A 13470-nucleotide genomic window follows, 5' to 3' on the forward strand; every position below is an offset into this window, starting at 1 on the left:
ACCTGTCATGCAAATAAAGGGCCTATTTTTGTACTGGTCCTTTGAGATGCAGACACCAAGGATATTAGTGGGTAAATTACTATGTGAATGGAAACAGGGAAGGAGCGAGGCAGTATGGGAAGTCATCACATTGCTATGCAAGTCTGACCCTGAGTGAAGGAGAGAGGGAGAAGGTAGGTGGAAGGGTCCCAGAGTGTCCTGCAGGTCTTGCGAAGTCACAGGGTATTACTTGGGTGAAAGCTGTCTATGAAGGAATCTTGTGTCCTCCAGGAAAGGGCCTGCCTTAGTAACCCCACTGTGCTAGGTCACTAGGTGGGGAGTGACCCTTCAAAGGTGTGGCCTGGTGCCACTGCAGCAGCTGGGGCTGTCAACCAGTTATACTTCCTATATGGAGATCCGTGAAGCACAGTCTCTTTGGACAGAGACTCTCTGCCAGGGCCAATACTCCAAATCTCAAGGAACTGAGATTCTCAAGACTGCTGGAGCCCTAGCCACTCTGCCTCAAATAGAAGGGAAATCTAAAATTTTAAACATCAGTATTTTAAGAGGAGTAATAGCAATTTGTATAACCAGTGCACTGAAAATTAATTTTGGATTTTCATACATTGGAGTTTATAGTCTTGTGAGTTGGTCATGGTTTTATGACAGGTGAGGAGTAGTCCAGAATAAATGATGTTCCAATCTGTACAACAAACAAGACTCCCCAAAGTATGCTTTCTTTTTCTTCCTTTTTTTTTTTTTTTTTAAATAAAAACAGGATTTTCCCACTGCTCTGAAATGAATGGATTCCTGGTTGATTTAAGATGATTCTGCTTTCTAAATATGCCAGCTTGAATCCATGCAGGGCTCGGTGTAGTGGAAGTAAAGCAACTGCAGCTCCTGGCAAGGAAACTTCAGTTACCTGCAGAGCAGACCAGCAACAGATTTCACCCCAGAGGAGGGTACTTACGGGGAGCACCTTCTGCCATTTCAATGGCGGTGATTCCCAAAGACCACAAGTCACTCTGAAAAAGAAGGGGCAGACACACACATAAATTCAATAGACAAAGGACAATTTGGTTAAACCTGGTAATTGCTTCAGCACTGCCTGTGGGAAAGTCATTCAGCTGTCTGTTTACAAACCTGTTTCTTCCACTAACCTTCAAAGCAGAAACAGTCTTACTCACTTTTCACTGACAGTACCATTCATGGTATCTGGCACATGGCAGCTTATCAATAAATGTATGAAAAATGAATATAAAAAATTTTTAAATTAATTCATTACTGAAATTTATCTGTGAATTGAACCATAGGAAATTGCTGCTATTTGACTGTTTATAACACCATCATTGAGCTATAATTGTCATATAATAAACTGCACATAAAGTACACCATTTGATAAGGTATAACATAGGGATCCTCCTGTGAACCCATCACCACAATCAAAACAGTAAACATATCCATCATCCCCCAAAGATCTCATTTGCCTCCTTCCTTTTCTGCCTGAACCCATCCCCACTCTCCTGTCCCTAGGTAACCAATGATCTGCTTTCTGTCACTGTGAATTAGTTTGTAACTTCCAAAGTTTTGTATAAGTGAAATAATATCATGTGTGGTCTTTTGTATTCGGTCTCTTTCACATAGAATAATGTTTCTGAAGCCCATCCATGTTGTAGCACATATCAGTATTTCACTCCTTTTTATTGCTGTGTAGTATTTCATTCTATGAACGTATCACGGTTTTTGCATTTGGACTGTTTCCAGTTTGGGCTATTACAGATACAGGTGCTGCAAACATTGGTGTACAAATCTGAGGGTGTATGCTTTTACTTCTTTTAGTTAAATACCTGGGAGTGGAATGGCTGGATCAGATAGTAGGTGTTATTTATATTCAATTGTTTTTAACTATAAAAACAGCAATTTCATATCGTTTTACCTAGTAAGATGAGGACACGGAGACTTGTGGATGATGGCATTCACTGATGTCTCTCTTGTGCTTAGATCAGAGTTGGGCACAGTAGGAGGTACTCAGTGTATTTGTTGAAAAGATAAATACGGTCTATTTTGTGACTAGACTAGTATGTACAATAGAGGCCAGTATACCTTTATATTATTTCTTATGCTCAGACTGACTTTTATTCTCTGAACAGAATTTTCTAGGCTAATGCCTCCACTTCTACCTGTACAATCTCAATCTCTAACAATATTCTCCTCCCATACTCTGTCTGTGGCTCAGTAGTCTCTAAATATTGCACGAGAGGGGGAAAACCAAGAGATGGGGAAAACCTGGTTAGAAAACACCAAAAAGAGGCTTGCTGCCTCAGTTCCACAGCAGATTGGTAAGAAAATCTAGTATCAATGGCCCACATCCTAACATAGATATCTCATTTTAAATACCTCATGCATTTTGTATATTTTTCAAAATTCTCTGAGATTAGAGTGATCAAAGGTAAGTTTCCTTGCTATTGCCATCAAACAAATGTCAAGACCACATGAAAAAGAGATGTAACTGGAAGACAGCTTCATAAAATTCATAACCTTCATGCTGAGTCATTCCCTAGAACTAAGTTTCTCAATATCCTGTGAAGTCACACTCAGGGCTGTTCAGTAATTGGGCAGAGCCCTGCACAATGTGGAGGTGGCTTTCTAGGGGATCTAGCCTCTTGCCTAAAGTGCAGTCTACCTGAGAGCAGGTGGCTGGGGCACATGTGTAATCTCACACTAGGAGCAAGGGGGATTCTTTAAATGTTACCAGTTCTCAGTTCAACCGGGAATAGCAATGCACCTTCACAACACTATCATTCTAAGACTCCAAGGAACTCTGTGCATATAACACAACTCACAAAGGCAACTCTTGTCCCTTCTCTTTGTTATGTTTCAAGATATACACAAAGATTTTCATTAAACGCAATCTGCACCCCATGTTTCTCTAGCCTAGCAAGTGACTGAGTTTCCCAGAGGCTCTTGGCCTCGCTGAGTGAGGTTATTTCCAGAGCTGATGGGGAAGGTTCAGCTCATCTATTACAAGTTGGCTCAGGAGCAATAACTGGTAAAGATGGAAATGCAGTTCTATTGTACCTGGGGTTTTATGGTTGATAGACAAAGATAATCATTTGGGAACATGAAAGAAACACTGAGTCATTTGCTGTTCAGGAGGCTTTAAACAGGAAACACAGCAAGAATAGTCTGGAAACGGTGGGTTGGCTCTTAAGGTCCCTGTGCTATTTCGATAAGACTCTAGTATCTCCAGGCCTTGGTAGTTCTACCACCATTTTCCCCAAATCCCTCGGAATTGAGTGTTTCTATAGTGTGAAATAAGGCACAAGTAAGACGGTGGCAGCCAGGCTCCATGGCCCTAACTGCAACAGAAGGATCCAATTTAAATGGCTTTCAAGTCCAGGAAGCTTTGAGCTGGGTTGAAAACCAATACATGTGAAACAAAATGATAGTTCTGGGGTAAGAAGAACGCAAGGCCAGGCCTCAGATCAAGGAGAAGGAAAATGCTCAGAAGGCCCACACACACTTCTACCTTTGGATCTTGACTCAAGCTGTTCCCTCTGCCTGCAGCACCTCACCAGTGATGTGCTGGCTGACTCCCTCACCTCCCCAAAGCCTGCTCAACCCCTGTGTTCTCAATGAGGACCACTGGGACCTCCACCCAGCACTGCTCATTCCCCTTCCCCATATTTGTCCTCCACAGAACTAACCACCTCTAACATACGACATGTTTATTCATCACTAATTTACCATGTTTTGTGTTTGTTGCTTGTGCCCCTTACCTCCAGCACACATACCTAAGAACATAAGAGCCACAGGGCAAGGATCTTTATCCTGTTGTCAGATGTCTCCAAAGTACCTAGAACAGTTCCTGGCACACAGTAGGCCCTTAATAAATATTTATTGAATGAATGAACAAATGAAAAACACTTGAAAGTAGCAAAACCTAAGTGTTCTAGGGCTGGTAGACTCTTTACAGATCATCTGGCTCAACCTTTCATTTCACAAATGAGGGAAAGTGACTTACCCAAGATCAAAGAGCAACTTAGCAGCTGGTTTTAAACGAAGCTGGGTCTTCTGCTTCCTAGGCCAGTTCTCTTTTAACTAGCATCACAATCTAAGGACTGGAGTATTCACCATTTTTCCCCTTATCAATTATTATAAAATTGCATTTTTAATCCATAAGATAATTCCTTCAGATTCCTACTTTGTCCATAGGTGACTGAAGGTGCTGGTAATTCAATAACGGTGCTGAGATTCAGTGAGGTAACTCCAGTTTCATACTATAAAACTGGCCCCAATTTCCCAGTGGCAACATGGATTGGTAGAAAGAAACGGGTATTGATTGATTGATTGATTGATTGAGATGAGGTTTCACTATGTTGCCCAGGCTGTTCTTGAACTCCTGGGCTCAAGCAATCCTCCCAACTTGGCCTCTCAAAGTGTTGGGATTATGGTCATGGGCCACCACACCCAGTTGAGAACAGGCTTTTAAGTCAGGCAGATCTGGATTCAAATACTGGCTTCTAATTTAGCTACATGCAGAATGTTGCTCAGAGCTTAGCTTCTCAATTGCACAATGGAAATAACCGTGGCATGCATGTATTGATCAGGTATGCTGCTAGCACAAAATCTGGCACAGAGTAGGGCTCAAGAATATTGATTTCCTTCTCCTCCACTGTCAGATGACACTGCCTTTGCCTGCCCAACTTAGTCTTCTATGATTTTCCTCTATTTAGTTGTGGCAGAAATTGTTTATTGGCTAACCCAGTGGTCATTTTCAACCCTCATTTTTCTTGCTGCTTCCATTTCAGAGTATAGCAAAGCCACACTTGCCTATCCTGATGCCGCTGCAGCTAAGGATGGCAGTTAGGGATGTGACATAGTTTTCTCCAATGAGACACAAGCAAACATCTTCTGGGAGCTTCTGCTTTTCCTGAAATAAGGGACGAATATAGCTGGTGTCTTGCTAACTTTTTCCCACTTCTTAGTGCCTTGAATAAAAATATGATATCTGGAGCTACAGCATCCATCTTGCAACCATGAGTTATTGCCAACAAATTGATGATGCCAGGACAGAAAGCTAGGAGCTTTGGTTTCTGAAGACATCAGTGAACCATCACATCAACCCTGGACTGCCTGCCTCTAGACTTCTAGTGACATAAGAAACGTAAGTACAGACAAAAGCATTCCTAAGTGATAATACATATACAGCAATAATTTGAAGAAACATACTTTGACAGCAGGGAAATGGAGTGGTCTCATTTGTTCGGTAATCCTGGATTTATCCCACAGGAAGCAAGAAGGTTTAGGGAAAAGATATGTACTTTGTTTAGTACACATCATCTCAGAATCCCTCTTGAGCAGCCTTTCCCTAAGCCCCCAGAACACTTCTTTCAAACCAAAGGTCACCCCACCACAAATACCTGTGCATACTCTGCTAAGTCACATGACCTAGCTGATTCTGCTGCTTCCTTAAGCCTTCATTTGATATCAATGTTAGGATTTTTTTTTTTTTGGCTGGGGTTCTCTTGTTTTCCAAGAGGAACATTTATATTCCTGGCCACATATACCCAAAGCTGCTTGTAAGCTACACTTAACTGCCCATGCTAGAAAGCCATAAATGTCCTCGACAGGCCTTGTTTAAGCCTTTGGATACATTAGTGAGTCCCAAAGACACTTCAGAACTTAAATAAAGGAGAAAATGCTCCAATTACGACTGGCAAGACAGATCACAGGAGACGAGAAAGGGAAGGGGGAAGAACAAGATGAGGAAAGAGTCAGAGAGAGATAAGTTTCGTTCATGGCCATGGTGTGACTCATTTTGGCAGGAGCTGGGTAATTCATTATTCCAGAGGTGCTGTGCAGCCTAGCCTGTGGCATGATTAATAGCCTAGCGCTGTGTGCATTACAAACAGAAGAGAGACAAATTCTAGTGCCTTTGGGAAGGCAGAGGCAAGACAGAACTTTTGGCTGCTGGAAAGGGTAGGAGTGGGGAACAGCTGATACACAAGCAACTTGAACAGAACAAGAGAGCATTCCTTCTGGGGCTGGGCTGCTCAACACAGTGAAGAAAAGCAACACTTTCAGATGTCTGAACCAGCCACACAAGAATGAGAGGCTGTGTGGCACAAGACAAGAACCCCAATGGCCACCATGAGGTAGAAGGTACCTATGCTCTGCAGCCAGACTCAACTCTGACACAACTAATAACTCCGAGCCCATTTTCTCAACTGCAACATGAAAAGAACACATATCTTGCAGGATTGGTAAGAGAATTCAATGAGGAAATATATGCAAAGGGCCTAATATACAATGTAGTACACGCTGCATTGGGTATTCAACAAATGTGGGTACAGATAGACCCTTAGGGCCAGATATCATCAACTGGCAGTTCAACCAGCAAACCAGAGTCAGGTAAGATGGCAGGGAGCTCTGGCACTCAGTGGTGCTCAAAGAGGTCACAAGGACCATGCGGACATAAACAAGAAGCTTACAGGAAGCAAACAGGAAAACGTGCGTCCTCCTCCCTCCTCCTCCTCGCGAGGTCTCCCGTTCTCTATTGCTCCCTGCTGGCAGAGCCCGATAAGTAGTCAGATGGACAAACAGAAGGGAGGACAGCTGAGTCCTAGCTCTATTAGCACAAAGCAGAGGGCAGCATGGCAGTCCAGAGTTGACAGACAATAGCTTAATAATGGGCACAGCCAGCATATTTTATTCTATCAAGTTTCACAGAGCAGAAAGTAGTCTTTTGTTGGGTAACTTATTTGTAACTAGTTTTTTTTTGAAATGTTCCAGGTGGGAAAAAGAAATGAATGCATTGTGTGTATGGTCCCTAAGGACAACATCTTAATTGAGTGGTCAAAGTTATAGAGAAGCAGATTCTGGCTCAATGTAAGCAGATAATTAGAGGTGTGTTACACAAATACGAGGTTGAACCATATGAAACTGTTGCCTTTTGGGGGTAACAAATGGCCCCAAATAGCAATACTTCCATATTATAACATAAACACAAACTATCTATAATATATATGTATACACTAAGTACTATATATTGAGTATTTACCAAGTGGTGGACACTGTATTAATCCCTTTATGTATATTCTCACTTTACTATAACCTCGGAATAAACAATTTATTATTCCCATTTTATGCAGGTTTATGAAAAGTTAAATAACTCCCCTGAGGTAATTTGCAAATAGGAGGCAAAGTCTAAACTGGTCCTGTCTGACTTCAAAGGACTGACTCTTATTAATTATTTTATATATTTATATATTATGTTATCTAGACACAGAACTCAGGTGGTGAGTTAGGGTCATTGAGGAGGAGATAGTTATTAATAATCCCATTTCACACATAAAATAAACTGAGGACAGAAATCTTTAGTTCTTTGTCCATTTTCGCTTGTTATGTGACCAAAGGGAAAATATTAGAATAGCTTACTCTCTTCCCTTGGGGATCAGCATGTTGCCTGGAGGAGGTACTGCCTGCATTTGACTAAGGAATCCTTTATAGGTGGGTGTGAACAGGAAGCCACAGAAATATGTTGAATAGGAGTTTCAGTTTCCTGTTGGTGACACTAATGTGCTATCTGGGTCACCTTCCTTCTTTTTTTTTTTTTTTAATTTATTTATTATTATTATACTTTAAGTTGTAGGGTACATGTGCATAACGTGCAGGTTTGTTACATATGTATACTTGTGCCATGTTGGTGTGCTGCACCCATCAACTCATCATTTACATCAGGTATAACTCCGAATGCAATCCCTCCCCCCTCCCCCCTCCCCATGATAGGCCCCTGTGTGTGATGTTCCCCTTCCTGAGTCCAAGTGATCTTATTGTTCAGTTCCCACCTATGAGTGAGAACGGTGTTTGGTTTTCTGTTCTTGTGATAGTTTGCTAAGAATGATGGTTTCCAGCTGCATCCATGTCCCTACAAAGGACGCCAACTCATCCTTTTTGATGGCTGCATAGTATTCCATGGTGTATATGTGCCACATTTTCTTAATCCAATCTGTCACTGATGGACATTTGGGTTGATTCCAAGTCTTTGCTATTGTGAATAGTGCCACAATAAACATACGTGTGCATGTGTCTTTATAGCAGCATAATTTATAATCCTTTGGGTATATACCCAGTAATGGGATGGCTGGGTCATATGGTACATCTAGTTCTAGATCCTTGAGGAATCGCCATACTGTTTTCCATAATGGTTGAACTAGTTTACAGTCCCACCAACAGTGTAAAAGTGTTCCTATTTCTCCACAGCCTCTCCAGCACCTGTTGTTTCCTGACTTTTTAATGATCGCCATTCTAACTGGTGTGAGATGGTATCTCATTGTGCTTTTGATTTGCATTTCTCTGATGGCCAGTGATGATGAGCATTTTTTCATGTGTCTGTTGGCTGTATGAATGTCTTCTTTTGAGAAATGTCTGTTCGTATCCTTTGCCCACTTTTTGATGGGGTGGTTTGTTTTTTTCTTGTAAATCTGTTTGAGTTCTTCGTAGGTTCTGGATATTAGCCCTTTGTCAGATGAGTAGATTGCAAAAATTTTCTCCCATTCTGTAGGTTGCCTGTTCACTCTGATGGTAGTTTCTTTTGCTGTGCAGAAGCTCTTTAGCTTAATGAGATCCCATTTGTCAATTTTGGCTTTTGCTGCCGTTGCTTTTGGTGTTTTAGACATGAAGTCTTTGCCCATGCCTATGTCCTGAATGGTACTACCTAGGTTTTCCTCTAGGATTTTTATGGTATTAGGTCTAACATTTAAGTCTCTAATCCATCTTGAATTAATTTTCGTATAAGGAGTAAGGAAAGGATCCAGTTTCAGCTTTCTACTTATGGCTAGCCAATTTTCCCAGCACCATTTATTAAATAGGGAATCCTTTCCCCATTTCTTGTTTCTCTCAGGTTTGTCAAAGATCAGATGGCTGTAGATGTGTGGTATTATTTCTGAGGACTCTGTTCTGTTCCATTGGTCTATATCTCTGTTTTGGTACCAGTACCATGCTGTTTTGGTTACTGTAGCCTTGTAGTATAGTTTGAAGTCAGGTAGCGTGATGCCTCCAGCTTTGTTCTTTTGACTTAGGATTGTCTTGGAGATGCGGGCTCTTTTTTGGTTCCATATGAACTTTAAAGCAGTTTTTTCCAATTCTGTGAAGAAACTCATTGGTAGCTTGATGGGGATGGCATTGAATCTATAAATTACCTTGGGCAGTATGGCCATTTTCACGATATTGATTCTTCCTATCCATGAGCATGGTATGTTCTTCCATTTGTTTGTGTCCTCTTTTATTTCACTGAGCAGTGGTTTGTAGTTCTCCTTGAAGAGGTCCTTTACATCCCTTGTCAGTTGGATTCCTAGGTATTTTATTCTCTTTGAAGCAATTGTGAATGGAAGTTCATTCCTGATTTGGCTCTCTGTTTGTCTGTTACTGGTGTATAAGAATGCTTGTGATTTTTGCACATTAATTTTGTATCCTGAGACTTTGCTGAAGTTGCTTATCAGCTTAAGGAGATTTTGGGCTGAGACAATGGGGTTTTCTAAATATACAATCATGTCATCTGCAAACAGGGACAGTTTGACTTCTTCTTTTCCTAACTGAATACCCTTGATTTCTTTCTCTTGCCTAATTGCCCTAGCCAGAACTTCCAACACTATGTTGAATAGGAGTGGTGAGAGAGGGCATCCCTGTCTTGTGCCAGTTTTCAAAGGGAATTTTTCCAGTTTTTGCCCATTCAGTATGATATTGGCTGTGGGTTTGTCATAAATAGCTCTTATTATTTTGAGGTACGTTCCATCAATACCGAATTTATTGAGCGTTTTTAGCATGAAGGGCTGTTGAATTTTGTCTAAAGCCTTTTCTGCATCTATTGAGATAATCATGTGGTTCTTGTCTTTGGTTCTGTTTATATGCTGGATTATGTTTATTGATTTGCAAATGTTGAACCAGCCTTGCATCCCAGGGATGAAGCCCACTTGATCATGGTGGATAAGCTTTTTGATGTGTTGCTGAATCTGGTTTGCCAGTATTTTATTGAGGATTTTTGCATCGAAGTTCATCAGGGATATTGGTCTAAAACTCTCTTTTTTTGTTGTGTCTCTGGCAGGCTTTGGTATCAGGATGATGTTGGCCTCATAAAATGAGTTAGGGAGGATTCCCTCTTTTTCTATTGATTGGAATAGTTTCAGAAGGAATGGTACCAACTCCTCCTTGTACCTCTGGTAGAATTCAGCTGTGAATCCATCTGGTCCTGGACTTTTTTTGGTTGGTAGGCTATTAATTATTGCCTCAATTTCAGAGCCTGCTATTGGTCTATTCAGGGATTCAACTTCTTCCTGGTTTAGTCTTGGAAGAGTGTAAGTGTCCAGGAAATTATCCATTTCTTCTAGATTTTCCAGTTTATTTGCGTAGAGGTGTTTATAGTATTCTCTGATGGTAGTCTGTATTTCTGTGGGGTCGGTGGTGATATCCCCTTTATCATTTTTAATTGCATCGATTTGATTCTTCTCTCTTTTCTTCTTTATTAGTCTTGCTAGTGGTCTGTCAATTTTGTTGATCTTTTCAAAAAACCAACTCCTGGATTCATTGATTTTTTGGAGAGTTTTTTGTGTCTCTATCTCCTTCAGTTCTGCTCTGATCTTAGTTATTTCTAGCCTTCTGCTAGCTTTCGAATGTGTTTGCTCTTGCTTCTCTAGTTCTTTTAATTGTGATGTTAGAGTGTCAATTTTAGATCTTTCCTGCTTTCTCTTGTGGGCATTTAGTGCTATAAATTTCCCTCTACACACTGCTTTAAATGTGTCCCAGAGATTCTGGTATGTTGTATCTTTGTTCTCATTGGTTTCAAAGAACATCTTTATTTCTGCCTTCATTTCGTTATGTACCCAGTAGTCATTCAGGAGCAGGTTGTTCAGTTTCCATGTAGTTGAGCGGATTTGATTGAGTTTCTTAGTCCTGAGTTCTAGTTTGATTGCACTGTGGTCTGAGAGACAGTTTGTTATAATTTCTGTTCTTGTACATTTGCTGAGGAGTGCTTTACTTCCAATTACGTGGTCGATTTTGGAGTAAGTACGATGTGGTGCTGAGAAGAATGTATATTCTGTTGATTTGGGGTGGAGAGTTCTATAGATGTCTATTAGGTCTGCTTGCTGCAGAGATGAGTTCAATTCCTGGATATCCTTGTTAACTTTCTGTCTCGTTGATCTGTCTAATGTTGACAGTGGAGTGTTGAAGTCTCCCATTATTATTGTATGGGAGTCTAAGTCTCTTTGTAAGTCTCTAAGGACTTGCTTTATGAATCTGGGTGCTCCTGTATTGGGTGCATATATATTTAGGATAGTTAGCTCTTCCTGTTGAATTGATCCCTTTACCATTATGTAATGGCCTTCTTTGTCTCTTTTGATCTTTGATGGTTTAAAGTCTGTTTTATCAGAGACTAGGATTGCAACCCCCGCTTTTTTTTTGTTCTCCATTTGCTTGGTAAATCTTCCTCCATCCCTTTATTTTGAGCCTATGTATGTCTCTGCGTGTGAGATGGGTCTCCTGAATACAGCAGACTGATGGGTCTTGACTCTTTATCCAGTTTGCCAGTCTGTGTCTTTTAATTGGAGCATTTAGTCCATTTACATTTAAGGTTAAGATTGTTATGTGTGAACCTGATCCTGCCATTATGATATTAACTGGTTATTTTGCTCGTTAGTTGATGCAGTTTCTTCCTAGCCTCGATGGTCTTTACATTTTGGCATGTTTTTGCAATGGCTGGTACCGGTTGTTCCTTTCCATGTTTAGTGCTTCCTTCAGGGTCTCTTGTAAGGCAGGCCTAGTGGTGACAAAATCTCTATGCATTTGCTTATCTGTAAAGGATTTTATTTCTCCTTCACTTATGAAACTTAGTTTGGCTGGATATGAAATTCTGGGTTTAAAATTCTTTTCTTTAAGAATGTTGAATATTGGCCCCCACTCTCTTCTGGCTTGGAGAGTTTCTGCCGAGAGATCTGCTGTTAGTCTGATGGGCTTCCCTTTGTGGGTAACCCGACCTTTCTCTCTGGCTGCCCTTAAGATTTTTTCCTTCATTTCAACTTTGGTGAATCTGGCAATTATGTGTCTTGGAGTTGCTCTTCTCGAGGAGTATCTTTGTGGCGTTCTCTGTATTTCCTGGATTTGAATGTTGGCCTGCCCTACTAGGTTGGGGAAGTTCTCCTGGATGATATCCTGAAGAGTGTTTTCCAACTTGGTTCCATTTTCCCCCTCACTTTCAGGCACCCCAATCAGACGTAGATTTGGTCTTTTTACATAATCCCATACTTCTTGCAGTCTTTGTTCATTTCTTTTTCCTCTTTTTTCTTTTGGTTTCTCTTCTCGCTTCATTTCATTCATTTGATCCTCAATCGCAGATACTCTTTCTTCAAGTTGATCGCGTAGGTTACTGAAGCTTGTGCATTTGTCACGTATTTCTCGTGTCATGGTTTTCATCTCTTTCATTTCATTTAGGACCTTCTCTGCATTAATTACTCTAGCCATCAATTCTTCCACTTTTTTTTCAAGATTTTTAGTTTCTTTGCGCTGGGTACGTAATTCCTCCTTTAGCTCTGAGAAATTTGATGGACTGAAGCCTTCTTCTCTCATCTCGTCAAAGTCATTCTCCGTCCAGCTTTGATCCGTTGCTGGTGATGAGCTGCGCTCCTTTGCCGGGGGAGATGCGCTCTTATTTTTGGAATTTCCAGCTTTTCTGCCCTGCTTTTTCCCCATCTTTGTGGTTTTATCTGCCTCTGGTCTTTGATGATGGTGATGTACTGATGGGGTTTTGGTGTAGGTGTCCTTCCTGTTTGATAGTTTTCCTTCTAACAGTCAGGACCCTCAGCTGTAGGTCTGTTGGAGATTGCTTGAGGTCCACTCCAGACCCTGTTTGCCTGGGTATCAGCAGCAGAGGCTGCAGAAGATAGAATATTTCTGACGAGCGAGTGTACCTGTCTGATTCTTGCTTTGGAAGCTTCCTCTCAGGGGTGTACTCCACCCTGTGAGGTGTGGGGTGTCAGACTGCCCCAGTGGGGGATGTCTCCCAGTTAGGCTACTCAGGGGTCAGGGACCCACTTGAGCAGGGAGTCTGTCCCTTCTCAGATCTCAACCTCTGTGTTGGGAGATCCACTGCTCTCTTCAAAGCTGTCAGACAGAGTCGTTTGCGTCTGCAGAGGTTTCGGCTGTGTTATTGCCCTGTCCCCAGAGGTGGAGTCTACAGAGACAGGCAGGTTTCCTTGAGCTGCTGTGAGCTCCACCCACTTCGAGCTTCCCAGCAGCTTTGTTTACCTACTTAAGCCTCAGCAATGGCGGGCGCCCCTCCCCCAGCCTCGCTGCTGCCTTGCAGGTAGATCACAGACTGCTGTGCTAGCAATGAGGGAGGCTCTGTGGGTGTGGGACCCTCCCAGCCAGGTGTGGGATATGATCTCCTGGTGTGCCTGTTTGCTTAAAGCGCAGTATTGGGGTGGGAGTTACCCGATT

At 41.6% G+C, this 13470-nt stretch overlaps 1 protein-coding gene across 28 annotated transcripts in view; it reads right to left on the reverse strand.

Moving 5' to 3' along the window:
* The window catches only part of TNIK (TRAF2 and NCK interacting kinase), a 408234-nt gene that overhangs the window by 120717 nt on the left and 274047 nt on the right, over nucleotides 1-13470 (reverse strand). For all 28 annotated transcript variants that reach the window (XM_077990083.1, XM_077990077.1, XM_077990073.1 and 25 more), the window contains 1 exon segment: nucleotides 950-1004. In XM_077990083.1, coding sequence (XP_077846209.1) covers nucleotides 950-1004 — 55 coding nt within the window.

The sequence above is a fragment of the Macaca mulatta genome, chromosome 2 (assembly GCF_049350105.2).
Source record: "Macaca mulatta isolate MMU2019108-1 chromosome 2, T2T-MMU8v2.0, whole genome shotgun sequence".
Taxonomy (NCBI): domain Eukaryota; kingdom Metazoa; phylum Chordata; class Mammalia; order Primates; family Cercopithecidae; genus Macaca; species Macaca mulatta.